Source organism: Silurus aristotelis (assembly GCF_946808225.1).
Source record: "Silurus aristotelis genome assembly, chromosome: 21".
NCBI lineage: Eukaryota > Metazoa > Chordata > Actinopteri > Siluriformes > Siluridae > Silurus > Silurus aristotelis.
In genome coordinates this window covers 711068-738567 of record NC_139594.1, presented here as the reverse complement: position 1 = coordinate 738567, position 27500 = coordinate 711068, and the positions used below count along the sequence as shown (strand labels likewise).

Here is a 27500-nt window from a genome sequence, read left to right as displayed (position 1 = left end):
GTACGTGGGCAGTGGTAGCTCCTCGATATGTGTGTGTGTGTGTGTGTGTGTGTGTGTGTGTGTACGTGGGCAGTGGTAGCTCCTCGATGTGTGTGTGTGTGTGTGTGTGTGTGTACGTGGGCAGTGGTAGCTCCTCGATGTGTGTGTGTGTGTGTGTGTGTACGTGGGCAGTGGTAGCTCCTCGATGTGTGTGTGTGTGTGTGTGTGTGTGTACGTGGGCAGTGGTAGCTCCTCGATGTGTGTGTGTGTGTGTGTGTGTACGTGGGCAGTGGTAGCTCCTCGATGTGTGTGTGTGTGTGTGTGTGTGTGTGTGTACGTGGGCAGTGGTAGCTCCTCGATATGTGTGTGTGTGTGTGTGTGTGTGTGTGTACGTGGGCAGTGGTAGCTCCTCGATGTGTGTGTGTGTGTGTGTGTGTACGTGGGCAGTGGTAGCTCCTCGATGTGTGTGTGTGTGTGTGTGTGTGTACGTGGGCAGTGGTAGCTCCTCGATGTGTGTGTGTGTGTGTGTGTGTGTGTGTGTACGTGGGCAGTGGTAGCTCCTCGATGTGTGTGTGTGTGTGTGTGTGTGTGTGTGTGTACGTACGTGGGCAGTGGTAGCTCCTCGATGTGTGTGTGTGTGTGTGTGTGTGTGTGTGTGTGTGTACGTGGGCAGTGGTAGCTCCTCGATGTGTGTGTGTGTGTGTGTACGTACGTGGGCAGTGGTAGCTCCTCGATGTGTGTGTGTGTGTGTGTGTGTGTGTGTGTGTGTGTGTACGTGGGCAGTGGTAGCTCCTCGATGTGGTCTATGCGGACAATTTGTCTGATGCAGAAGCGACAGAGGTGTTGTAGGGACTTCACACTGCTGAAGCGAGACACTGGATACAGGAGCTGCACCGGGGTCGGGGGAAGACCTAACACACACACAATCAACAAAAAACAATAATAATGAACAGATGATTATGATGAAGGTGTAGTAAGGGTGAACAGGTGATGATGGTGATGATGATGGAGCTAGGGTGAACAGGTGATGATGGTGGTGATGATGATGGTGTGAAAGTGAACAGGTGATGATGATGTGAGGGTGAACAGGTGAAGATGATGGTGTGAGGGTGAACAGGTGATGATGATGATGATGGTGTGAGGGTGAACAGTTGATGATGATGGTGTGAGGGTGAACAGGTGATGATGATGGTGTGAGGGTGAACAGGTGATGATGATGATGGTGTGAGGGTGAACAGGTGATGATGATGGTGAAGATGATGGTGTGAGGGTGAACAGGTGAAGATGATGATGGTGTAAGGGGGAACAGGTGAAGATGATGATGGTTTGAGGGTGAACAGGTGAAGATGGTGATGGTGTGAGGATGAACAGGTGATGATGATGATGATGATGGAGCTAGGGTGAACAGGTGATGATGGTGGTGATGATGGTGTGAGGGTGAACAGGTGAAGATGATGGTGTGAGGGTGAACAGGTGATGATGATGATGTTTGTGAGGGTGAACAGGTGATGATGATGATGGTGTGAGGGTGACCAGGTGATGATGATGATGGTGTGAGGGTGACCAGGTGAAGATGATGATGGTGTGAGGGTGACCAGGTGAAGATGATGATGGTGTGAGGGTGACCAGGTGAAGATGATGATGGTGTGAGGGTGAACAGGTGATGATGATGATGGTGTGAGGGTGAACAGGTGAAGATGATGATGGTGTGAGGGTGAACAGGTGAAGATGATGATGGTGTGAGGGTGAACAGGTGAAGATGATGATGGTGTGAGGGTGAACAGGTGAAGATGATGATGGTGTGAGGGTGAACAGGTGATGATGGTGTGAGGGTGAACAGGTGATGATGATGATGGTGTGAGGTTGAACAGGTGAAGATGATGATGGTGTGAGGGTGAACAGGTGATGATGATGGTGAAGATGATGGTGTGAGGGTGAACAGGTGAAGATGATGATGGTGTAAGGGGGAACAGGTGAAGATGATGATGGTTTGAGGGTGAACAGGTGAAGATGGTGATGGTGTGAGGATGAACAGGTGATGAAGATGATGATGATGGAGCTAGGGTGAACAGGTGATGATGGTGGTGATGATGATGGTGTGAGGGTGAACAGGTGAAGATGATGGTGTGAGGGTGAACAGGTGATGATGATGATGTTTGTGAGGGTGAACAGGTGATGATGATGATGGTGTGAGGGTGACCAGGTGATGATGATGATGGTGTGAGGGTGACCAGGTGAAGATGATGATGGTGTTAGGGTGACCAGGTGAAGATGATGATGGTGTGAGGGTGAACAGGTGATGATGATGATGGTGTGAGGGTGAACAGGTGAAGATGATGATGGTGTGAGGGTGAACAGGTGAAGATGATGGTGTGAGGGTGAACAGGTGAAGATGATGATGGTGTGAGGGTGAACAGGTGAAGATAATGGTGTGAGGGTGAACAGGTGAAGATGATGATGGTGTGAGGGTGAACAGGTGATGATGGTGTGAGGGTGAACAGGTGAAGATGATGATGGTGTGAGGGTGAACAGGTGATGATGATGATGGTGTGAGGGTGAACAGGTGATGATGATGATGGTGTGAGGGTGAACAGGTGAAGATGATGATGGTGTGAGGGTGAACAGGTGATGATGATGATGGTGTGAGGGTGAACAGGTGAAGATGATGATGGTGTGAGGGTGAACAGGTGAAGATGATGATGGTGTGAGGGTGACCAGGTGATGATGATGATGGTGTGAGGGTGAACAGGTGAAGATGATGATGGTGTGAGGGTGAACAGGTGAAGATGATGATGGTGTGAGGGTGAACAGGTGATGATGATGATGGTGTGAGGGTGAACAGGTGATGATGATGATGGTGTGAGGGTGAACAGGTGAAGATGATGATGGTGTGAGGGTGAACAGGTGATGATGATGATGGTGTGAGGGTGAACAGGTGAAGATGATGATGGTGTGAGGGTGAACAGGTGAAGATGATGATGGTGTGAGGGTGAACAGGTGATGATGATGATGATGGAGCGAGGTTGAACTCACCTGGAACGCGTGAGCGCAGAAAGTAGAGGAATCTCCCGTTTTTGGAGTGCATGATGGCTCTCTCGATAAACTCCACCACAGAGTGACAACGATCCTCAAACTTCGGATGACACCACAGACTAAAAGTTCCTGTGCGCGCGCACGCACAAACACACACGTGGACACACACAGACACACACACACACACACACACACACACACACACACACACACACACACACACACACTATATTACCTACGTACAAAAACCTGTATACTCCTCATCACGTGTAAAAGGTAGTTTAATGAAGTGTTCTTGTATAAACTGTTTGTAAATACAGAACAGTCACACTGGATCTGCAAATGAACACAATCTGAAAGCAGCAAATAACAGCAGCAGTAAATGATTACATTTTTACTCACTGTTGTGGTTTTCAGTGAATGTTAATGCATTTGTACAATAATGTATTATTATTATTATTTTATTATTAAGCCTGTTAGCTTACTGCATTTCTCTGTTCACTTCTCTTTTTATAGCTTTTACCTACAACAACAGTAACTTATCTGTTTTTAAACATGATTTATTGTGACTTTTACATTCACATGCTTGTTTTCAATGTTTGAATATTTTATTTTATGCATATATCATTTAATTCTTCTTCTACTTTCAGCTTCTCCCATTAGGAGTCTCCACAGCAGATCCTCCGTCTCCATCCCCCTCTGTCCTCTACATCTGCCTCTTTCACACCAACTACCTGCATGTCTTCCCTCACCACATCCATAAACCTCCTCCTTGGTCTTCCTCTTTTCCTCCTTCCTGGTGTCTCCATCCCATGGTGTACCCCATGTCCCTCCTCTGCACATGTCCAAACCATCTCAATCTCACCTCCCTCACCTTGTCTCCAAAACGTCCTACATGCGCTGTCCCTCTAATAAACTCATTTCTAATCCTGTCCATCATCATCACTCCCAACGAACATCTCAACATCTTCAGCTCTGCTACCTCCAGCTCCACCTCCTGTCTTTTACTCAATGCCACTGTCTCTAAACCATACAACATCTCAGTTCTCACCACAGTCCTATAAACTTTCCCTTTCACTCTCACAGATACTCTTCTATCACAAATCACTCCTGCTATCACTCTTCTCCACCCACTCCACCCTGCCTGCACTCTTTTCTTCACTCTCACAGATACTCTTCTATCACAAGTTTTATATACTTATAATAAGTAAAACATCTGATTAAATAATTATTTTATCCAATTAAATATTATATATAAATATACACATCCATACATACACACACAATATATACAGTGGTGTGAAAAAGTGTTTGCCCCCTTGCTGATTTCTTTGCATGTTTGTTACACTTTAATGTTTCAGATCATCAAACTAATATAAATATTAGTAAAAGAGAACACAAGTGAACAACATGCAGTTTTTAAATGAAGATTTTTATTATTGAGGGAAAACAAAATCCAAAACTACATAACCCTGTGTGAAAAAGTGTTTGCCCCCTGTTAAAACTGTGGTTTATCACACCTGAGTTGAATTTCTCTCGTCACACCCCCAGGCCTGATAACAAGAAATCTCTTAAATAGGACCTGCCTGACAAAGTGAAGGAGACCAGAAGATCCTCAAAAGCTAGACATCATGCAGAGATCCAAAGAAATTCAGAAACAAATGAGAAAGAAAGTAATTGAGATCCATCAGTCTGGAAAAGGTTCTAAAGCCGTTTCTAAAGCTTTGGGACTCCAGTGAACCACAGTGAGAGCCATAATTCACTAATCACAAAAACATGGAACAGTGGAGAAGCTTCCCAGCATCTGACCAAAATTACCTCAAGAGAACAGCAACGACTCATCCAAGAGATCACAAAAGACCCAACAACAACATCCAAAGATCTGCAGGCCTCACCTGCCTCAGTGAAGGTCAGTGTTCATGACTCCACCATGAGAAAGAGACTCAGCAAAAATGGTCTGCATGGCAGAGTTCCAAGACCAAAACCTCCACTGAGCAAAAAGAACATAAAGACTCGTCTCAGTTTTACTTTGTGGACTGACCAGACAAAAGTTGAACTTTTTGAAAGGTGTGGGTTCCATTACATCTGGTGTAAAAGTAACAGTACATTTCAGAAAAAAGACATCATACAACAGTGAAATATGGTGGTGGTGGTGGTGTGAAGGTCTGGGGCTGTTCTGCTGATTCAGGAACTGGAAGACTTGCTGTGATAAATGGAACCATGAATTCTGCTGTTTAGCAAAAAATCCTGAAGGAGAATGTCCGGCCATCTGTTCATGACCTCAAGCTGAAGCGAACTTGGGTTCTGATTCAAAACACACCAGCAGGTCCACCTCTGAATGGCTGAAGAAAAACAGAATAAAGACTTTGGAGTGGCCTAGTCAAAGTCCTGACCTGAATCCTATTGAGATGCTGTGGCACGACCCTAAAAAGGGGGTTCATGCTGGAAAACCCTACAGTGTGGCTGAGTTACAACAATTCAGCAGAGACGAGTGGAGCAAAATCCCTCCAGAGCACAGAAACAGTGCAGGTTTTCACACACGCTTGATTGCAGTTGTTGCTGCTGAGGGCGGCCCAAGCAGTGATTACGTTTAGGGGGCAAACACTTTTTCACACCACTGTATACTGTGTGTGTATATGTGTGTTTGTGTGTGTATATATATATATATATATATATATATATATATATATATATATATATATATATATATATATACATACATACATACATACATATACATTCCTGGGTGGGAGGGACTTAATATCTCACTCTTGTCAATCACAGTGACTCTAGCCAATCAGGATCTAGTCTGAGTGTGTATGAGAAAGAGGGCAGTCAGCACTTCAGAGTGTGTTATGCTGTACTGTGATGAACCAAAAGCTGCATTTTGGGACAGAACAGAACTCACCTTCTCTCTGAGGGACCCTGTGAGCTGAGCCGGGGCATGTGGGCGGAGCTAGAAATGCTGCCGGTCACACAGGTACTAAACAGTCCTCCTATTCACTTCATTTCTGCACTAGAGTCTAACATGGCCCACCCTCTACACTCTACCCAGTGCCCTTTAATATAGTTTGTAATGACTTTTAAGATTTAACTAAAGGGGAAGACCCCTTGATTAAAAGTATTGGCACCCCTGGCTGTGTTTAGCTCCTGAAGTTGTATAATCTCATTCTAATTCTGAGAAAATGAAAGAAGAAAAAGGAGGAACTTTATACTGTTAATGAGGGAGCTGTGAGTGTCTTAAAGGGAACAAGTGTTTTCTTTAGAATTGGATCACTTCCTCTTTTTCACCACTTCCTGTTCCTACACACACATCCAGCAAACGATACACAAGTGAAAACAACATGAAGACATGAAGCTGCACTGAAGGTGTATGTAAAACAGGGGCAGTGTGTCTGATCCTCGCAGCACCAAAACACACACACACAAACACACGCCTACAAGTGTGTAGGAATCAAAAGTTTTCAGAGAGAAACAGGAAGCGTGGAACAGAAGTGTGTGTGTGTACCTCTGTAGTGCTCCATGCGAGTGTGGTGTGTGACCCCCTGTGATCTGAAGCTCAGGCTGAGGATGTAGCGTGGGTCTGAGCTGTCTCGCACCAGGAACGAGCCGTCTGCCTTCCCCTTCAGCTTCATCTCTGCATCCTCCCAGTTCATCGGCCCCCAGTACCACCCGCACTAAACCACACACACACACACACACACACACACACACACACACACACACACACACACACACACACACTAGTAAGTCACTCCTCCTGCTCAGCCCTCATCTAGGGGACGCAATGAGATATGTCTAGACAGTCAGATGGACGTCTCACCTTCTCCAGCTCTCGAAGGCTGGTGGCGAAGCTGCTGGTCAGAGGACACAAAAGGGACTGCCGTTGCACCGGAACACCCGATTGGCTGTCATTCTGAAGGGGGCGTGGCCTGGGCAGGACACTGCGAAGAGTCGTATCTACAACAGCACAACGCAACGTGTGTGTAAAATAACTATTAGTTAATTTACCTGTGTGTGTGTGTGTGTGTGTGTGTGTGTGTGTGTGTGTGTGTGTGTTACCGTTCAGACTTAAGCTGTGTTGAATGTGTGTGTGAGAATGTGTGTGTGACGGCTGTAGTGACTGCGCTGAGGAGAGTAAGCGTCCGGCCTGAGGTGCTCCCAAATCATCTACACACACACACACACACACATCTACACTGTAACACTGAGGGACAAAAAGTAATGCAGAGGAAGTCATGGAGATAGAAATTCATACAGATAGAGGAGGAAAGGCAGTACCGAGCAAGCTGAGACTTCTCCTGGGTGGTGGAGGAGGAGTGGGAGGATGGAGAGAGTTTACATTCCTTCGAGAAATGTCCACATCCACCAGAGACACGGTCTCACCTGAACATTAGAGAGAGAGAGAGAGAGAGAGAGAGAGAGAGAGAGAGAGAGAGAGAGAGAGAGAGAGAGAGAGAGAGAGAGAGAGAGAGAGAGAGAGAGAGAGAGAGAGAGAGAGAGTTGACCAGCAAAGATGGTGAGAGAGATTTGATAGAAAGATAAAAAAAAGATAAAAAATACAAATTGGGAAGAACAAACAGAAAAGACAAACAGAGAGAAAAAGAGAGAGGAACAGGAGATGGATAGATAGATGGATGGATGGATGGATGGATAAGAAGCACTCATACACAGGTGTCAACGAGAAAGTGATTTGCTCACCAGTGAAGGGGACAGGAGAGTAAGAGTCACTGTGAGGCCGGACCATCTGAGACCTACCACACACACACATACACACACACACACACACACACACACACACACTTCAGTCTCTCACACTTAGTCCACAAACACTTAGAAACAGTTCAAACACTAGACACACTGCACATAGTAATAAGGGGTGGAGTCAACAAAGAAGGTGGGGCAATCAAAATAATGTGAGTTGCAGAGCCATCAACAGGGCGGAGCTACCAGGACGTGCAGATATGCACGTGTTAGAAAGAGCTGCAGTGTGTGTGAGCTTTACTTCCTGTTTCTGTTCCTCAACCTCGTCATAAAATGTCCAATTGTGTATAAAGGTGAAAGTGAGAAATGAACCAACACACAGTAATGTTATCTCTTTCACACAACTACACAACGACAGCGTTAATCATCACAACGACATGACTTCACTTGTGTTAATGAGTGTTCAGGGGCTACAGATATCAGTAGGAGAACGCTGAGGATGGAGCCACCAGGAAGGAGGAAAAGAGGAAGAACAAGGAGGAGGTTTATGGATGTGGTGAGGGAAGACATGCAGGTAGATGGTGTGAAAGAGGCAGATGTAGAGGACGGGGGGGTTGGGGGGGTATGGAGACGGATGATCTGCTGTGGCGCCCCCTAATGGGAAAAGCCTAAAGAAGAAGAAGATGTTCAGGGGCTACAGAGGAATTTAAACTGTTGTGTCACTACATTACAGAACCAATCAGGTCAAACCAATCATGCACATTGTGCTACTTTAACTAGCTAACTTGGGTTGTCATGGTAACAGGCTAGTTAGGGCTGTGTGTGTGTGTGTGTGTGTGTGTATATATACAGATTTGCATGTTAATGAATATTCGTACACCATTGTTGAATGGACCATTAAAAGGGGACATGTCCTGACCTGGGTGTGTCGGGATCTCCGGAGCCGAACACGTCTACAAGGCTGCCTCCAGACGAAGTGGAGGAGGTGAGGGACGGCCTCTTGTTGGTCATGTGACTTGCGTGGGCGCTGCCGGTACTTTTGGTGCGGAACAGTTTACTCAAACACACCTTGAGCGATCCCTTCCTGGACTTCCCTCGCTCCCTGTCCCTGCCCCCGGAGCCCCCGGAGCCGCACGCCGACAGCTGCAGGGACGAGCCCACGTGTTTGGGAGTGGGTGGGCGGCTGGGAGGGGCCGAGGTGGCGGCGGTGGGGTCATTCGGGCAGCAGGGGTCAGAAGTCAGCTGGCACATCAGTCCGCTCAGAGACGTGGAGTCGCTCAGAGTCTGGGTGAGAACCGTCTGCTCCCTCATACCCCCCTTATGTCCTACTTGGTTTGTACCCAAACCCTTTAAAACTAGCAGGGCGTCACTGGTCTCACTTAGATCCTCTCCAGGCTGACAGGAACACACCGAGGCGTCTCCATCCTCCTTCCGGGACACGTCTGTTCTCGGTCCGGTCTCACTCAGCTGCCGTGCCAAGTTCAACACGGGATCCAGGGTGGAGGTCCTTGTCCCAGTTCTGAGCGTGTCTGTGGGCGTGAGGTGACCATCTGTGGGTTTGTCTCCTCTCAATCGCTCCTTCAGGTGTCCATGTCTGTAACAGAGTCCTTCCTGAACTTCCTCACTGTTACTGAGTCTGAGCACAGGGATCCACTGACAGGTCTGTGTGTCGGAGCTGTAGTTCGGCTCCTCTCTGCCTCCACCAGCACCACCACCACCACCACCGGGAGGTATCCCGCTGTTCTTCTCCACTCTCTGATGAGGGGACAGGACCTCCTCACGCTCCGGCTCCAGGTCATCATACTCCGCTGCAGAAACCAAGCGCATGAGCACGAAGTCGGGACTCTGCGCGTTCACGTCCACGTTACTCATCATCCCCGTGCGCGCTCCCGCTCCCTTTCTATCCTCACACCTCCATCACCTGTCCGCCTGGATCACCTCAGCGGGAGCGAGCGGAAGTCATCACCGTTTTTGTCGTAGATTCTCTCTTTATTAGCGCCTACGCTAGCTAACGATGCTCCTGCGCCTTTATATATATATATATATATATATATTTATTTATTTATATATAAATAAATATATAAATATAAAATTATATATAAATAAATTATAATATAGATATAATAAACCCGCTGACCTACACCACGTACACTGAACCCGGGCTCACATTTCAGTCAGAAATAGACGAAATAAACCCCCTGATAAAAGACAATGAAATCCGCTTCTCCGTCAGTCCTCATGAAGCGCGCTGCCGCTTTAAGGTAGCTACACATACTAACTAACAGCGCGCGCTCCCGCACGCTCAACCGCTTGCTCTCGGTTTACGGAAGTGCCTGAGTGCGAAGTGACGTCATCACGCACCGACATACAAACTAGGAAGTAAAAAAAAAGCACCATTAGGTAGATCTTTGAATCATTTTCATTCCCAAGCTTAAATGTACTTGCGTTTACGTTATCGTGAGATGTATAATGTATTTATTTACAACAAAAAAAAAAATACAAAACAATAACAGTTTAAGTTGATAAGTTTATTCCTCAAACTACACTTCCGGTCTCGTGACCGAGAGAACACAAATCCCGCAGTGACTTCCGGGGATTTGTTTATTCTCCACAGTGGAACATGTTCATGCACTTAGAAATTAAATGAACTTTATTTTGGCGCTCATTTGAATTGAATTACTCCAGTAAACACACCAGTATAAAGTCCTCGGTAGGGTTTTAAGTTTCATTACATCGAAAATAAACTAAACTTTGCATGTAAAAATCTAATATTTTGTGTAAATATTCGAGTAAACACTGTCCTCAGGAGCAACTGTATTCTCTTCTGACAATTCACAATCAAGTGATCAATTTATATTATTTTTTTTTACATCATTTCCTTTAGACTTTCAGCAGGTTTAGATATCAGTCTTTCCCCAAACACTCACTCATTACACTGATCTGTAGATAAGAGAAAACGAGCAGGAGCGACAAACTGCTGATTAATTTCCCATTCTGTTTTTATTTTACTCCTACAGACACCGTACACGGTTACACAGAACATCCAGAACATTCCCCAAACCACCAACGTCCAAAATCATTCTTCATATATATATATATATCGGTCATTTTAACAAGAGGTGCAACCTTCAGCAACCTCTAGATACCAGGAATCCTTTCAGAAGTTCTCTTACAGTAAACAGACACACACTAAGAGGGAACTAACAAGAGGAAAGGGTTAGTTAGGAAATTACACAACTTTAATTCAACAAAAAAAAAAATAAGGCTTTTGAAACTTGTGTAATGAAAGTAAACTATTGTCTTAACAGGGAAAAAAACTAAAGGCGATTACATTTGGAGTAAAATATACTAAAGGAAATGTTTCACTGCCTGCTACAAAAGCCTTTAATTCTCCATCTCACTACTCAGAAGATCTGGGGAGGTGTTCAGGATCTGACTCTGGGATTCACTGAAATCTTTAAACCTGGACGAGACCAGGAAGGGGCGTGGCCTAGTCTGATCCCTGACAGTTGAACCACTGAACTCTGCTGCTGCATATTGCATTTCTGTGCACAGTGAAATGAAGGTGAAGTACAACAAGCAATAAGGGGAATGTTTGATATCATTTTATTGTGGGTTCTTTCAGAGCAATGGAAAAATATAACCTTATACAAACATCTGATTTCTCTCTTATTTATTCACTCATTTTTAAACAAGCTCGGAAGTCTCCCTTTTCCCAACCAAGTGCAGCAGAAAAAGCTAAACCGGGGTCCAAAACCCAGCACAAGAGCGCAATTTGACTCGACAAGGTTTTATTTAATTTTTTATTTTCCCCTTTACGATGCGGCAAACAAGAAATTTATGCCTTGTAATCCATTGATATCTTTTTTGGCACTTTTTGTCCTGCAGTATTTTTTTTTATCCCATTTAGAGAGACTTAAATGTAAATCGGGTGCTTCCACCTCAGAGTCGTCGATCCCTTCGTGTACGCCCTATAAGTGCTCAATACAAGCGAGAACCCTCGAGTCTCTAAACTGAGCCCACTGAAAAGAAAAGTCTGGAACTCGGAGCCCACATCGATGACAAGGGGGAGAAAAAGAAAAACAAGAAAACGCAAATGTACTGAAAAGTAAAAAAACTAAAAAAAAGTTACTAAAGAAAGTGAACATTTCAGTGATTTCAAGGAAGAGCAGCTGTATTTTTTTTTTTGAAGTGCTGCAAAAAAAAAAAAAAAGCCAATCGTCTCCCTCTTATAATTATATGCAGAAATACAGCATTAAGAGCTACGTTTATTTCTCATAAGCTGAAACAGAAAGGGGGAGGGGCCGGGGTGAGAGGGGGTGATGCAGAAACACCAAAACCCCTTCGCTCACTCACACATGCTCTCAGTTGGCCATCTTGGTCTCCAGCAGCCAGGTTTGCTGCGATGTTCGAGTCCCTCCCTGTGTCCTCACAAAGTCAGTGAAAGAAGTTTAAAAAAAATCCAAAATGAGGGTAGAGTGGGAAGGGCTTCACAGATCCACTAAATGAGTGAAGTAGTCCTTTTTTGGGAAATTGCTCCACCCCCTCCCACTTCCCCCAGGGGTTGATTATTCACGGTTTATACTAAGAGCTTACAGAGGTGCTAGGAAACTAATCCAGTTCATGTTGTCCATACTGAGTCCACAGATGAAGGAGAAAAGGAGCTCGGAGAGAGAGATAGAGAGGGAGGAATGTCCGGATTCAGGTTGGAGGGATATAACCAGGAAAAGGAGGAGAGGAGGGGGACAGGCTGCTGTTTTTATTAATCAGCCTGCTTTCCTTTTTCGACTGCTGGAATCTTCATTCAGAAGGTGGTGTGATCTCATTCGTCACGCTCACTCGCTCGCTCACTCGCTCTCGCACTCTCAGACACTCAGATCAGCGCACACACACACACACACACTTCTGTTCCCACGCGCGCGTGCCAAAAACAACTCCACTCGGCCGCTTCTCTCACGGTGTGTTAACGTTCCCCTCGGCGATGATGGATCTGAAACAACGAGGAAAAGGACAGAAGGAGGAAGGGAAGAAAAGAGGTAAATACTGTGAAAGCTACAAAATGTTCATCAGTACAGGAAGCAAAGAAATTTCTCTTTGTTAGAAAGAAAGAAAACAATGATGAGTAGATGTTCTTCTCAGAGTGGATGTGAACAGGAGATGTTTAGAAACACTTGACTAGTGTGTAACTTTTTTTTAAAACCATGGAACCCCTGTTACAGGATCAGAAGCATTGAGGAAACAGGAGAACTGGACACTCACCAGGCCTGACTCTTGAGCTTGCGAAGCTCCTTGGTGGCCCACGTGGCAAGAGTTTTGGTTTTGGTGGTTTTGGATCGTCGTCCCTCTGTGAGCAGGTCGTTAATCTGAGGACGAACCTCCACTAGCTTCATCACGTCCTTACCAAATGTTGTGCACAGGTCACTACACACACACACACACACACACACACACACACACACACGTTTAACCTAAAACAATCTCTGCAGCAGAGTCACTCTAGAAGGGTGGAGCCAATCTAAAGTGTAGGTCAACCTAGAAGAATTAAAAATGTGGGAATAATGTATAATCTGCAAGATTAGAAGCCCCATCCTCTTCATTCCTACACAGAGATCAGGGAAACCTGCTCCGTTAATCTATAGCTGTGTGATTGATGGAGATTTAGAGAAGAATGTTTACCCGATGAGTCCGACAGCGTTGGCCACCACACCATCAGAGTGATCCTCATCCTCAGCAATGTGGTGGATAAAGGATAGGATAAATTCCACACGTGGCTGAACCAGCATCACATCCGCTAACACACACATACACACCAAGCAGTTACAACCTAAAAATCACAGTACCAGTAGCCATTGTATATGCGTGTTTGTGTGGAGAACTCACGATGAACATTCTCCTGGTCTCCTTTGAGGCCCTGAATGATCCCTGTGTATGCCTCTAGACAGCCTTCACGAAGCTCATTCAGATAATCCACCATGTCAAAGTCGTTCTGAAAACAGAAAAAAAAAAAACTCAGCAAGAATCCACAAAAACAAAGACTATTATTATTAAAACCACACAGGATGGTGAGATTCACTAAAGAGTGTGGAGTCCCGTCAGTACCCAGAGTGTACAGAAACACACACTGAGCGGAGACAGACCCGCTTTAATCTGTGACAACCTAAAATCCCAACACGCCAAACTCTACAGCAGCAGGAGGAACTGTCGTCTCACACACACACAATTTCACACAAGTGTTTTACTGTAGAACACAAGATAAAGATTAATAGTTGTGTCCCGATTTCATACTAGCCGTTAGTGTGCTACCTTGTCCACTTGTGCTTGAGATGCCTGCTGAAGTGTGTCGAGAACAACCTCCAGATATTTCTTAAACTCCCCACCGATGGCCAGAGCAATGTCACCAAACACTGAGAGGATCTGTGGCTTCACAGACCGGTGTACATTCTCATTCTACACAGACAGACAGAGACAGAATGTAAGCAATTCTCTACATCACCGTTCAATGCGCTGCCTAGTAATCGGTCTAATTTGCAGCACAATCGGCCAATTCTGATCAAGTACAAAAATAATCGATCAACCTCTAATCAAAGCTGCAGTTTAATTACGTTATACAGGTTTAAATACTTACGCCCAGGTTCTCCAGCAGCAGCTGCATGATTTCATCACAGTAAGGCAAAATGTTGGCCATCAACGCTCGACACAGGTCACACACCAGACCCACCGTGGCCAGACACACCTACACACACAACACAACATTCAATGAAATGTTCTATACATTATCACTAGTGAGAACTCCATTCAATTCAACTACAAAATAAGGCCTTCAAAAAGTGTGGAGTCCTGTCAGTACCAAGAGTGTATAAACACACACAGGGTTTAGACAGACTCTTTAATCTGTGACGACCTAAAAACCCAACACGCCAATCTCCATAGCAGCAGGAGGAACTGTCGTCACACACACCAGTCATAATTACTATGCACAAATCTGCAAACTACCATTCATGCTTTCATTTTATTCTCTCACCCTCTTGAAAGTGACCACGTGTTTTTTTTTTGTTTTTTTTTTTACAAATCTTTACTTGTGATTTGAAAGTTTTTTTCTGTAAATAAATAAAACCCCAGTCAGGAAACTCCACACAATTTCTGAATAACCATGCGTGCACACACACACACACCTGAACAGACTTCAAACTAAGCTTAAAACTATTTATAAGGCTGACTTTAGGAGCAGAACATCAGTCACATAAGGAACCTGCATGTACCTGATATTCCTGATAGTTCTTCAGTCCAATAACCAGGAATGGTTTGAAGGCATCCATGTATTTCAGGAAGTCACTGCCCAAAACTGTTTACACACACACACACACACACACACACACACACGAGATCAGTGGTTTTAACATCTCTAACTCACATGCAGCATTAACAGGAGTCAATTCAAATCCACACTTTAAAATCAAATACTCCTCCAACCCCTGGCACAAACAGCAGTATATTATTATTATGAAAGGAATAATGTAGTTTGGGACAGAGCCCAAGTCCAGCTTCTGCTTTAAATGGAGTAAATATCACTTTTTTTTTTTTTTAACCCTAATCTACCTTCAACCAGAGTGCTAACAGCCATGAGGGCATCCTCCTGCACACCCCCTGATCCAGCTGTGCTCTGAAACATGCGCAGAAGAGACGCCATGACCACGTCTGAAATCTGCAGAGCGTCCTGGTGCTGCACCTTCCGCAGAACGTTCTAAAGAGAGTAAGAGAACAAGTGCAGAACTTAAGATGCAAGCTTTCTAGCAGACGCTGTACCAAGAGTGCATTTTTATTTCCTCTCACTACCACAAACATTTATAACAGACATCATTTCTATTGTGAATTTTAAAAGGCAGACACACTGAATGCTTCTCATTCCTATAATCACACCTTTTTTACTTCCCCTCACACCTTAAACCCCATGTCCTGAGGAAGAGATGAAAAGATGCAAGAACAGGGGAGAAGAAAGGGAGGGAAATGATATTCTAACATTCACCAAAGTGATGGGTGGACTTTTAAATTATTACCAAACATCATGCTCACATGTGACTACATTTAAAGCTTGAATAATTACCCAGCTTTCACACACACGCTTCAAAGATTTGATCTGCACCTAGAGTTTGTGATTTTATAACTCAGGCGTATTTCACTAATCTCCTCCATCCTTAAACACTCTAATAACCAGTACTACAGGTACCTCAGGTGTGTGAAGTCATGCACTAAGTCATCTCCATGCTCACACTAATCTAAGACTAACCAAAAATCATTGAGACTCTCAAATCAAGTCAAGATGTTCACTAGGTAAAGTACCCATGCACCTTGGATACAAATGCTGTAGACTGTTAACAAGCCTCCGAGACAAGCAGAAGACTGGGGGAATAATGTGGGTGGTGTGGTGGTGTACAGACCTGCAGTGTTGCACAAAGCAGAGACTGGAGATCATTAAACTGGATTCGGTCTGATGTGCTCTGTATGTGAGACTGAGAGAGAGAGAGAGATTAAACTAACATTGAATGAAGTACTCCGACATACAGCTGCTGCTCAGTGGGAGAAAAAAAACATCACATTCCCATCTGCACATGTATACCCATGACGGCTATAAAGGACTAATAATGATTATGTATACAGTGATAAAAGACTGACCTCCATCTGCAGAACCTGCTGCAGTCGCTCCATGATGACCAGCGTGGTTTTCTGCACTGCAGGGTAACAGTCCTTAGCACTGTTTTTCACAATCTCCATCAGAGCCTCGTATGCAGCACTACGCAGGTTGTTCTGGTGTCCGTCTGGCCTGTCGGAGAAACACACACACACAATCAGTACATCACTACTGAGTAGACTTCCCTACATCTACGCTATGAAAGAGTGAAAAAGCAAGGGAGACTAAAGAAACAATATGCAGTGAATAAATAAATAAATAAAAGACAAAAGTACTTGTCCAGGATTAGGATCAGATTTTTAACCAGTCTACTGTTCTGTAACTGAACCCCTACCTGTCTGTGGTTTCCAGAAGCTTCTGTACGATGAGTTCAAATGAAGAGGAGAGGCAGTAGGTGGCAGGTTCCTCCTGATCTTCAGCAGCATCAGTGGCTTCATATGCAGCTTCAGCCAAACTGGAAAATGCCTGAATATAAGAACATTTCCATCAGCTCACTGTGTTGTGCTACATGCCTTCACACACTTAAAGAAACAAAATGTAATAATAAAAAAAAAAAGACTTTTCTTTACCCAGCAGACATTAGAGGCGACACGCGGTTCGGCCCCTAAGCCCTCGATGAGGCACTGCAGCAGAGGATTCAGGTACAACTCATTAATGGCAGCTTCAGGCAACAGATCACAGATTCTCCCCACCGTCCATGCAGTGGTGTCCCTCACCACCACACTGGGGTCCTTCATCAGCTCAATCAGAGTGGGCATGGCCTACACACACACACACGCACACAGGTCAACACAAAGCTTTAATAAACATGTTCATGAGAGTAAGAACAGACTCCTGTACTCACCTGGATGACTAACGGTTTGAGCTGGTTAAGTTCTGGTCCTTCTAGGATGGATCCGAACGCCATGACGGAAGCGTCTCTGTAGCGCCAGTCCGGGTGTTTGATGTGCTCTTTAATGAAGGGGAGGACGTGAGGTACTACGTCGTCCTCACAGCATGTGGCGAGCAGCATTAAACACACGCCGGCCGCTTTACATGGGTTCCAGTCATCATCGTCATCGTTCTCATCCTGCACACACACACACAATCGTTTACATTTATAAGAACATCACCAGTCAATGCTTATTCTCATGATGTTTCAGTTATCAACCCATATAAGCGCTATGTACAGATTCAGTAATTCCATGTGTTTAACAGCCTATGAACTGCTTACACACACACACACACACACACACACACACCCCGAGTGTAACCCACCTGCTTAGTGAGGGTCTGTGTGAGAATGGGCACCAGGTACTGCAGAGCTCCTTTAGCGTAGAATTTGCTGGTGTGCTCTGGTGGCCTGCCCTGCTCTGACGCCTGGAAACCAAATTAATAACATAACATACCAGAGACATTAACCACAATTAATCACACACACCTCAGAACTCAGGATCCAAATGCTCATTACTCTATAATAGACATAATCATCAATAATAAATCAGTACAGACTGGTCATTAGTTAATTCAACACTGATAAGTTTAACACTGAAATGTTGCTATGGCCTGGTGTTACAACAGCGCTTTCAATACTGACAATCTCGCTTTCAATATTTTTATACACGTCATACCTTCATTATAATAAAAACAGAAATCTACCTCAGTGGCTTCAATGGCCAAGTCCATCTCCTCATCACACACGTTTGACCAGAACTCAATCCCTTGTAGGGCAACTTCATCAATGTCACTCTTCATTGCTTCAATTGTGATCTTAACACACCAACGAGAGTGAAAGAGATTAAAAGAGTGTTATAAAGTACATGAAATGGATTTTATATTCAACCTCGTTAAATATGGCATTACACCAGTAAAACACCTTCTCTAAAAACATAAAAACTAGCATAAGCACATCTATGACACACACACACACACACACACACACACACACACACACAGAACATTGTGAGCAGATTACAAATCCAGTTTTCAGGTAAGCACGTGCTGATTTTTGAAGCCTCTAGGTTTGGGACACAGCCCGGGGTGAGTACTCACTGCAAACAGCGCAGGTCCCATGTACGTCTCCATGTACTGATAATACAAGGACATGATCTTCACCAGGTTCTGTAATGCTGCTACTCTCACCTAAAAAAGGTAAATAAAAACACATGGATGGGTTACACACACACACACACACACACACACACACCTCTAGTAAGTGATTGTGTGATGCAGGAACAGAAACTCACCCTGGTGTCTGGACACTGTGTGGCTTCACAGACAACCTGCATGATGAAGTGTCTTTCCGTCTGAGAAGAGAGAAATAAATGAACATTTCAGACAATATATATTAAAAATAATTGTGACCACTAGGGTTGGGTGATGTGATAAAATAATACTTTTGTGAGAGAGAGGACACTAAAATCTATTTCAATTTTTTTTATGGACAGGAATGAGATTGTGAGCAGCCCTGTACTGCATGAGCTGTGAAAAATGTAACCAGAATCATAAAACCTTTATAGGAACAGATTATCCTTATCAACATGACGTGATGAGATGAAGCCAGTGCTCATGCTCCATGGTGCCTATAACAGAGAGAAAGTGAACTTACCTCCTTGTCAAAGTTGGCTTTAGTAAACTCCAGAGAGTTGAGCAGAGCATTGGTGGCTGCCAGTTTGACGTTGTTGCTGGGCTCCTCTTTCCTCATGCCTTGGATGATGGCCGTCAGAATCTGATTAGCACTATCCTGGAGCTGCTCTGGTTCCTAAACACAAACACAGGACAGTTGTGGATTGTGATCGGTCAGAAGGTATTGCTGAAATTAAGGAAGAACAGTATGCTCACAATGTCCTGACAGATGTATCCAATGGCCTCCAGCGTGGACTCCTTCATGTGTTCGGTGCTGCTGGGGTCAGTGACGTTAGCCACCAGTTGAGGAATGAGCTCAGGCCACTGACTGACCGGGATCTCCGCACACGCGATACCAGCCACACACTGAGAGGCGGAGCTCGGCCTGTACGTCTCTGTGCCCAGAGTCTGCAGCACCTGATGGAGGAAAATTAAACATTACACACAGTTCAATAAACAGCAGAAAACAATACACGATATTTAAATAATAAAATACAGTAAAACCCCGTTGTACGAGCAGAATTCGTTCTTGAAAATTGCTCGTAGGTCCATTTGCTCATATGTTCAAACTGATTTTACCCTAAGAATGAATGTAAATGCGGTTTAATCCGTTCCGAGACTCATTCAATCGCTTATTTCTGCACTTAAAAACTATTTGTAACCTATTTTAATAAACAAATACACCGCAAATTACCGTAATGTAAACATAATTTAACACTTACCCATGTGATAGTGGTTGATTGTGAGTGTAAGACGCACACCACGATCGTAACCTTCTCGGTTTCCATGGTAATTATATATACTTTCGTTTTCACAGCACAAATCACTGATTTTCTCAGGAGCCATTTTTCAAGATTTCTAGCTAAATAAAAATAAAACAAAAAAAAAAAGTATGTTTTTGCTGCACTGAACAACGAAAGCGACCGAGTGATACGTCCAACTAAGCGACTGATGCGACCCTCCCCCCGAAAGCGGGGAACCGGCAGCGTGGGTTTGCTCGTGCCTTCGAAATTTGCTTGTGAAACAGGGGTCGCTCGTATCTCCGCTTGCTCGTACTATAGGTTGCTCCTACAACAGGGTTTTACTGTATTTTCTTATTTGATTTTACATAAAAACAGAACAAAACTGACTACAGCTCTACTAGCGCAAAATCAGTTGCATTTTGAAGCTACTTAAACCCATATATATATATATATATATATATATATATATATAAAGGCTTCCTGTGGGGGGGCGGGGTCGCCCCTGAACCCAGGGTCCCTCACACTTGGAGGGGGGGGGGGGGGGTCAAACCTGAACCCAGGGTCCCTCACACTTGGAGGGGGGGGTCAAACCTGAACCCAGGGTCCCTCACACTTGGAGGGGGGGGGGGGGGGGGGGGTCAAACCTGAACCCAGGGTCCCTCACACTTGGAGGGGGGGGTCAAACCTGAACCCAGGGTCCCTCACACTTGGAGGGGGGGGTCAAACCTGAACCCAGGGTCCCTCACACTTGGAGGGGGGGGTCAAACCTGAACCCAGGGTCCCTCACACTTGGAGGGGGGGGTCAAACCTGAACCCAGGGTCCCTCACACTTGGAGGGGGGGGTCAAACCTGAACCCAGGGTCCCTCACACTTGGAGGGGGGGGTCAAACCTGAACCCAGGGTCCCTCACACTTGGAGGGGGGGGGGGTCAAACCTGAACCCAGGGTCCCTCACACTTGGAGGGGGGGGGGGTCAAACCTGAACCCAGGGTCCCTCACACTTGGAGGGGGGGGGGGGGTCAAACCTGAACCCAGGGTCCCTCACACTTGGAGGGGGGGGGTCAAACCTGAACCCAGGGTCCCTCACACTTGGAGGGGGGGGGGGGGTCAAACCTGAACCCAGGGTCCCTCACACTTGGAGGGGGGGGGGGGTGTGAAACCTGAACCCAGGGTCCCTCACACTTGGAGGGGGGGGAAACCTGAACCCAGGGTCCATCACACTTGGAGGGGGGGGGGGTCAAACCTGAACCCAGGGTCCATCACACTTGAAGGGGGGGGGTCAAACCTGAACCCAGGGTCCATCACACTTAGAAGGGGGTCACCCCTGAACCCAGGGCCCATCACACTTAGAAGGGGGTCACCCAAACCTGAACCCAGGGTCCATCACACTTGGAGGGAGGGGGGGGTCAAACCTGAACCCAGGGTCCATCACACTTGGAGGGAGGGGGGGGTCAAACCTGAACCCAGGGTCCATCACACTTGAAGGGGGGGGGGGGTTTCAAACCTGAACCCAGGGTCCATCACACTTGAAGGGGGGGGGGTCAAACCTGAACCCAGGGTCCATCACACTTAGAAGGGGGTCACCCCTGAACCCAGGGCCCATCACACTTAGAAGGGGGTCACCCAAACCTGAACCCAGGGTCCATCACACTTGGAGGGAGGGGGGGGTCAAACCTGAACCCAGGGTCCATCACACTTGGAGGGAGGGGGGGGTCAAACCTGAACCCAGGGTCCATCACACTTGGAAGGGGGGGGGGGGGGGGGGTTTCCAAACCTGAACCCAGGGTCCATCACACTTGGAAGGGGGGGGGGGGGGGGGGGTTTCCAAACCTGAACCCAGGGCCCATCACACTTGGAAGGGGGGGGGGGGGGGTGTTTCAAACCTGAACCCAGGGCCCATCACACTTGGAAGGGGGGGGGGGGGGGGTTTCAAACCTGAACCCAGGGCCCATCACACTTGGAAGGTGGGGGGGGGGGGGGGGGGTGTTCAAACCTGAACCCAGGGCCCATCACACTTGGAGGGGGGGGGGGGTTTCAAACCTGAACCCAGGGCCCATCACACTTGGAGGGGGGGGGGTCAAACCTGAACCCAGGGTCCATCACGCTTAGAAGGGGGTCGCCCCTGAACCCAGGGTCCATCACACTTGGAGGGGGGGGGGGGGGGGGGGGGTCCAAACCTGAACCCAGGGTCCATCACACTTGGAAGGGGGGGGGGTCAAACCTGAACCCAGGGTCCATCACACTTGGAAGGGGGGGGGGGGGGGGGGTCGAACCTGAACCCAGGGTCCATCACACTTGGAAGGGGGGGGGGGCTGTTCAAACCTGAACCCAGGGTCCATCACACTTGGAGGGGGGGGGTGTTCAAACCTGAACCCAGGGCCCATCACACTTGGAGGGGGGGGGGTTCAAACCTGAACCCAGGGTCCATCACACTTAGAAGGGGGTCACCCCTGAACCCAGGGCCCATCACACTTAAGGGGGGGGGGGGGGGGGGGGTGTCAAACCTGAACCCAGGGTCCATCACACTTGGAGGGGGGGGGGGGGGTGTCAAACCTGAACCCAGGGTCCATCACACTTGGAGGGGGGGGGGGGGGTGGTGTCAAACCTGAACCTAGGGTCTAGTACACTTGGAGGGGGGGGGCAAACCTGAACCCAGGGTCTATTACAGTTTGGGGGGGGGGGGGGGTTTCCAAACATGAACACAGGGTATATAACACACACGCTACATAAACCAGGTCTATCACATTTAGGGGGCATCTAAAACCAGGGCTATTATACACAGGGGCTACCTGATTCAGAGTCTATCACATTAAGAACTACATGATAGGGGTCTAAAAAAAAAAAAAAAAAGTGAGGGAACCTGTATGTATGTATGCAGTGTATTTTATTATTCTTTTTAAATTGAGGTGCTTTCTTACATAGTTCTTGATCTCACGGCGAGCATTGGCATCGATGGCCAGCCATCTCTGCTGATACTGTGCTTTCACATCTGGGTCCTTAGATGTGAGAGAGTTCTTCACCTGCAGGCCTGCAGCAACACGAGCTACCTGCGTGTTGCCAGGGTTTGCCAAAACCTTTGACAGCTCCACCAGGAACGTAGGCTGTAGGGAAGAAGTTAAAGGTTGGATTAGTCACGCACACTTGAGAGTAATGAGCAAACCTTACACACCAACACACTATCTATAAATATATTAAATATCAGATATGGACATATAGAATAACCTGTCTACACACACCAAGTGAGAAACACTCCACAGGAAAACACTGATATAGCAGAGATGTCTGCTATACTATTCATGGAATGCTTTGATTTATAATAAACCTCATTGATATGCAATATTTCTGTATACAAGTGTTTTAAGGGGAGGGGCTACAAATTAGATTTGGGTTATTGTGCTCAATAAAATATTGTGTGTACATAATAATATGGAAGATTATAAGGCATACATGACTACCTGGTAATCAACTCGTGCCATGTGTTTTTGGGTTGTAGATATTTTATCTGAGGTGCAAACACACCCAAAACACTGGCCATGACAACATATTACACATATAGTGCTGCCTCTCTATGCACTTCATGCTCGTGGGCCTTTCTACACACTATCCAGTCCTCACATTAGTCCACACTAGAAAGGTTTAATCGTGTTCACACAGTCTGGCTATGTGTGTTAAAGAGCCTCTGAATCAGTGTGTAAAACAATCCACTTTCAACACGAAAACAGTCCTCATTGAGGAAATGCTTCAAATATGAAACATCCGGGTCTCAAGAGTGCGGTACGGCAGTGTGAAAACGCTAAGCCATGCTAAGCTAGCATATCAAAGCTAGGCTAAGCTATGCTATGAGTGGCGCCAGAGTTGAAAGTGTGTGTGTGAGAGAGAGAGAGAGAGAGAGAGAGACTGCGCAGGCCCACTCAACCAGCTAGATCCGGGGGGACGTACCAAATTCTCAATGGCAGCTTGCTCCAAAAACTTCTGCGCTGCTTCCAGCTCATTCCGATCTAACGAGAGAGAGAGAGAGAGAGAGAGAGAGAGAGAGAGAGAGAGAGAGAGAGAGAATTAAAAAAATAAACTCAAACACTGAACAAGTTCTCAGCAACGTGTGTGTGTGTGAGAAAGAGGGAGAGATACAGGCATGCTAACACTCGCTAGCATTAAACTAACGAGACACTAAGTTTGCATCCTGCCAACAGACTCCAAAATAAAATGATATTTTTCTTTCCCCAAATAAAAAAACCCACTACATTTATTTACACCTAAAAACATGCCTCATTATAACAAATATACGGGGTTCCTGTGACCAGTTAGTAGCGCAGGGTAATTTTCTGTGCACACACTAAATATACTTACATTTTTATACATTTAAATCACGTCTTTATTCGCTGAAGAAGTTCAACTCGAAATATTTAACAAAAACCCACCAGACAATTAACATAAAAACCCCTGACCCGGGAACTGAGGGGGGGAATATATACAGAATACACACGCGGGTTTACATAGCGGAAATATGGGTATATAATTATAATTACTAATACAGATATCTGGGTAAATTTAAATATATTTACATAAATGAAAGCGAGAAGTGGAAATAAAGCGAAGTTAGCATTAATGCTAAAGGCGAGAGAGAGAGAGAGAGAGAGAGAGAGAGAGAGAGAGATGGAGGGGTGATGGCCGCCCGGTGAACCGGTAAACTTTTCCCCCACATGTCCGGTCCTCCCCCGGTACTCATGTGGTGGTCCTCCCCCAGGTCCGTGTGGAACTCCTCACGTTCCCGCCGGATGTGTGCTGTGAGGAGAATGTTTCCCTCCCTTTATACATCATGCTAACATGCTAAGAACCCACACCCGGGCTTCTCGCGCCGCCGCCACTTACTACTCATGCGCCGTGGCTCGCGAAGGCCTCGGCACGCGCACCCCTCCCTCCCTCCCTCCACCGTCTCTGAAGTTTTTCGAGGCTAACGCGTTAGCCGCGAGAGAGCGGGAAACACGCACACACATACATATACACACACACACGCGCGCGCGCGCTGCAGTCACCTGGAGACACGGTTTTTTCGAGGATGGTGATCAGCTCCATTCCGTCCCCTCGGCTCGCTCGCTCGATGCGGTGGTAAGATGAGGTGAGGCTCGGTGCGGGCTAAGCTAATGATCACGCTAGATGCTAACAGCTAGTTGACGGTTTACCGCGCGCACACCGCCCCAGTGTGTGTGTTTTCCCTTCCTAACGTGTATGTATAATATATGTTTCCCGTCGCCACTAGAAAAGCGACCAAAAAGCTGTAGTTGTGTAGAAGGCTGGCGCCTGATCACACACTGAAGCCCTCTCCCGGTGCTGGGTGTTGAAGTTGCTCGCTCCGCGGACTGCGCTCTCTCTCCGCCCGGCTCCGCTCTGTAGCAGCTGCTGCCTGGGTGGTGGTGCTGGTGGGGGGAGAGGAGGGGAAATGTAGGGCCCCGCGCGCGCTGCTGCTGCTGCGACTTCCGCTCCACAACGTCACTGTCTCTGCGCGTGCGCACTGACAACGATAGATAGATTAATAAAAAATAATAAAAATGAATCTTTTTTCCGTATAATGGTACATTTCCTCAGTTGAGTACATGTGATATGTTCTCTATGTTCTCTAGGGAGTAAAATATGGGGTTGTATATGTAATTTGAAGTAATTTGTAATATGAATGATTTTAAAATGGGTTTTATGACAATTCTGCTTTGGCTAATTTAAAACAGAATTAACACAATTACCAACAAAGTTACAACATACAGTACAGAATCTACAGTTGTGATGTGAAAGATCAGGCTTTCTATCAGCAGTAACACAGTGAGGCAGTTCGATGGAAGTGTCCCAAATCACACTAAATGCACAGTCTTTTCATACTCTTTACTACAAACTAGGTAACATCCATCTTTATTATTTGCCATCCTCATCCTCTAACATCATCTTCAATTAGTCTAGATTCTTTTCATTTAATCAAACAGTGGTGGGATATACAATGGTATATGTCCATGTACCATGTACTGGGAACTGAGGAGACCAGTTGCAGAAGTTTTGGGAGAGGAATGCTGTTTCATGTGTGTCTGCTACAGGATTCCAGCTGCTCAACAGTTCTGGGTACCCTTTGTTGTGTTTTTTGTTTCATGATGCACCAAATTTTTTAAAGAGATAAAAGGTCTAGACTACAGCCAGGCGAGTTTAGGACCTGGACTCTTCTACTACAAAGTCATGCTATTGTAATGCAGTTAGATGCAGTATGCAGTTAGCATTGTCTTGCTTAAATTTGCAATGCCTTTCCTGAAAAAGACGTTTTCTGGATGGAAGCATTTGTTGCTCTAAAACCTGCATATAGGGTTCAGCATTGATAGAGCCTTTCCAAATGTCCAAGCTGCTCATTCCACAGGCTCTAATACACCAGAATACCATCACAGATGCAGCTTGTTGAACTGAGCGCTAAGAACACACCAGATGGTCCCTCTCCTCTTTAGTTCGGAGGACATGGTGTCCATGAGAGATTTTCCCAGATTCTTTGGATCCTTTGATGATATGTTCTGTAAATGATGAGATATTCAACTGTTTTACACTTTGATGATGAGGAACATAATTCTAAAACTGTTCAACAATTTGAACAACCTGAATTCTGGAAATGTTGGGACGTTTTTTAAAATGAGAATTAAATGAAAACTAAAATACTTTAAGATCACATGAGCAAATATTTTATTAACAATAGATCATAAAATACATTTAAACTGACATTTTACACTTTTATGCACAAAATGAGCTCACTTCAAATTTGATGCCTGCTACAGGTTTTAAAAAAGTGTGCATGGGGCAAGAAATAGCTGAAAATCCAGAAATGTTAAAAATATTAATATTTCAGCAGGACGATGCAAAACCACATGCTGCAGCTATTACAACAGCATGGCTTCATAGTAGAAGAGTCCGGGTGCTGAATTTCACCTATAGAGAACATTTGCAGCATCATTAAATGATAAATACACCAAAGACGACGACGAACTCTTCAGCAGCTGGAAACTGATATCAGGCAGGAAATTGGGACCAAATTCCAACAGCAAAACTCCAGAAACTCGTAACCTCAATGTCCAGACGTCTTCAAACAGTTTTGAAAAGAGGAGATGCTACACCACTGTAAACATGCATGTAATGTGCATAAAAGTGTAAAATCTCTCAGTTTAAACACTTATAATGTCCTCTATGTTCTATTGTGAATAAAATATTGGCTCCTGTGATTTGAAAGTCTTTTAGTTTTCATTTTATTCAAATAAAAAAATATCTTAACATTTCTGGAATTCAGGTTGTAGACAGTTTTTCTCAATCATCTTACTGACCTGCTGTCAATCAACCTCATTGAATACTGTTTCTTTAACTGTTATATTTTAATATCACGCACTTTCACACTTTTGTTGCTCGTCCCAAATTTTTTTGAGACGTGTTTCAGCCATCAAATTCAAAATAACCTTGTTTTTTCCTTAAAATGGTACATTTCCTCAGTTTCAACATGTGATAAGTTTTCTGTTTTATTGTGAATAAAAAATGAGATTTGCAAATCATTGCATTCAGTTTTTATGTACTTTTTACAGTGCCCAACTTTTTTTTGGAATTTTTGGGGTTGTATATTTAATTTGATATAATGTAGAATACACAAATTATAAGGGCAGATTTATACGCCTCAATAAAGAGAAATAATTAAATGTAAGTTGTATTATAATAATCAGCATATTTAGCTGTTAGTTAGAGCTACAGCTA

General features: G+C 45.3%; 2 protein-coding genes and 2 long non-coding RNA genes across 7 annotated transcripts in view; 2 read left to right on the top strand and 2 right to left on the bottom strand.

Moving 5' to 3' along the window:
- The window catches only part of LOC310716778 (suppressor of cytokine signaling 7-like), a 192561-nt gene extending 182509 nt beyond the window's left edge, over window positions 1–10052 (bottom strand). For 2 of the 3 annotated variants that reach the window (XR_014530667.1, XM_083524206.1), the window contains exons 1-8: window positions 8636–10052; window positions 7714–7766; window positions 7294–7398; window positions 7075–7182; window positions 6836–6972; window positions 6521–6689; window positions 3013–3141; window positions 755–890 (exon numbers count right to left, since the gene is read on the bottom strand). Coding sequence is in view for 2 of the 3 variants with exons in the window: in XM_083524206.1 (XP_083380332.1) it covers window positions 755–890; window positions 3013–3141; window positions 6521–6689; window positions 6836–6972; window positions 7075–7182; window positions 7294–7398; window positions 7714–7766; window positions 8636–9591 (1793 nt within the window). In the remaining variant the exon portion in view is untranslated. The remainder of the gene's footprint in view (window positions 1–754; window positions 891–3012; window positions 3142–6520; window positions 6690–6835; window positions 6973–7074; window positions 7183–7293; window positions 7399–7713; window positions 7767–8635) is intronic. The other variant, XM_083524207.1, reaches the window with a different exon arrangement.
- On the top strand, window positions 915–2348 carry LOC310716809. Its single transcript, XR_014530679.1, has 4 exons — window positions 915–966; window positions 1770–1819; window positions 1922–1936; window positions 2313–2348. It is a non-coding gene; the product is annotated as an uncharacterized lncRNA (long non-coding RNA).
- Window positions 10053–10240: 188 nt separating the features above from the next.
- Window positions 10241–12632, top strand: LOC310716808. The gene is made up of 2 exons (XR_014530678.1): window positions 10241–10426; window positions 10734–12632. It is a non-coding gene; the product is annotated as an uncharacterized lncRNA (long non-coding RNA).
- Window positions 11300–25250, bottom strand: kpnb1 (karyopherin (importin) beta 1; the record flags this gene model as incomplete). 2 transcript variants are annotated; one of them, XM_083524203.1, is made up of 22 exons in its annotated part: window positions 24782–25250; window positions 23688–23746; window positions 22667–22849; window positions 19223–19423; window positions 18990–19142; window positions 18628–18687; window positions 18434–18523; window positions 18041–18151; window positions 17660–17761; window positions 17247–17471; window positions 16972–17163; window positions 16737–16867; window positions 16387–16534; window positions 16152–16223; window positions 15313–15457; window positions 14976–15058; window positions 14342–14449; window positions 14020–14163; window positions 13597–13702; window positions 13393–13507; window positions 12976–13137; window positions 11300–12706 (listed from the first exon to the last, which is right to left on the bottom strand). In XM_083524203.1, coding segments are annotated over exons 1-22 (2631 nt in total). In that variant the 5' UTR covers window positions 24822–25250. The 2 variants fall into 2 exon arrangements, with proteins under 2 accessions (XP_083380329.1, XP_083380328.1); XM_083524202.1 differs by lacking the exon at window positions 11300–12706 and having other exon boundaries at window positions 12972–13137.
- Window positions 25251–27500: the final 2250 nt, after the last annotated feature.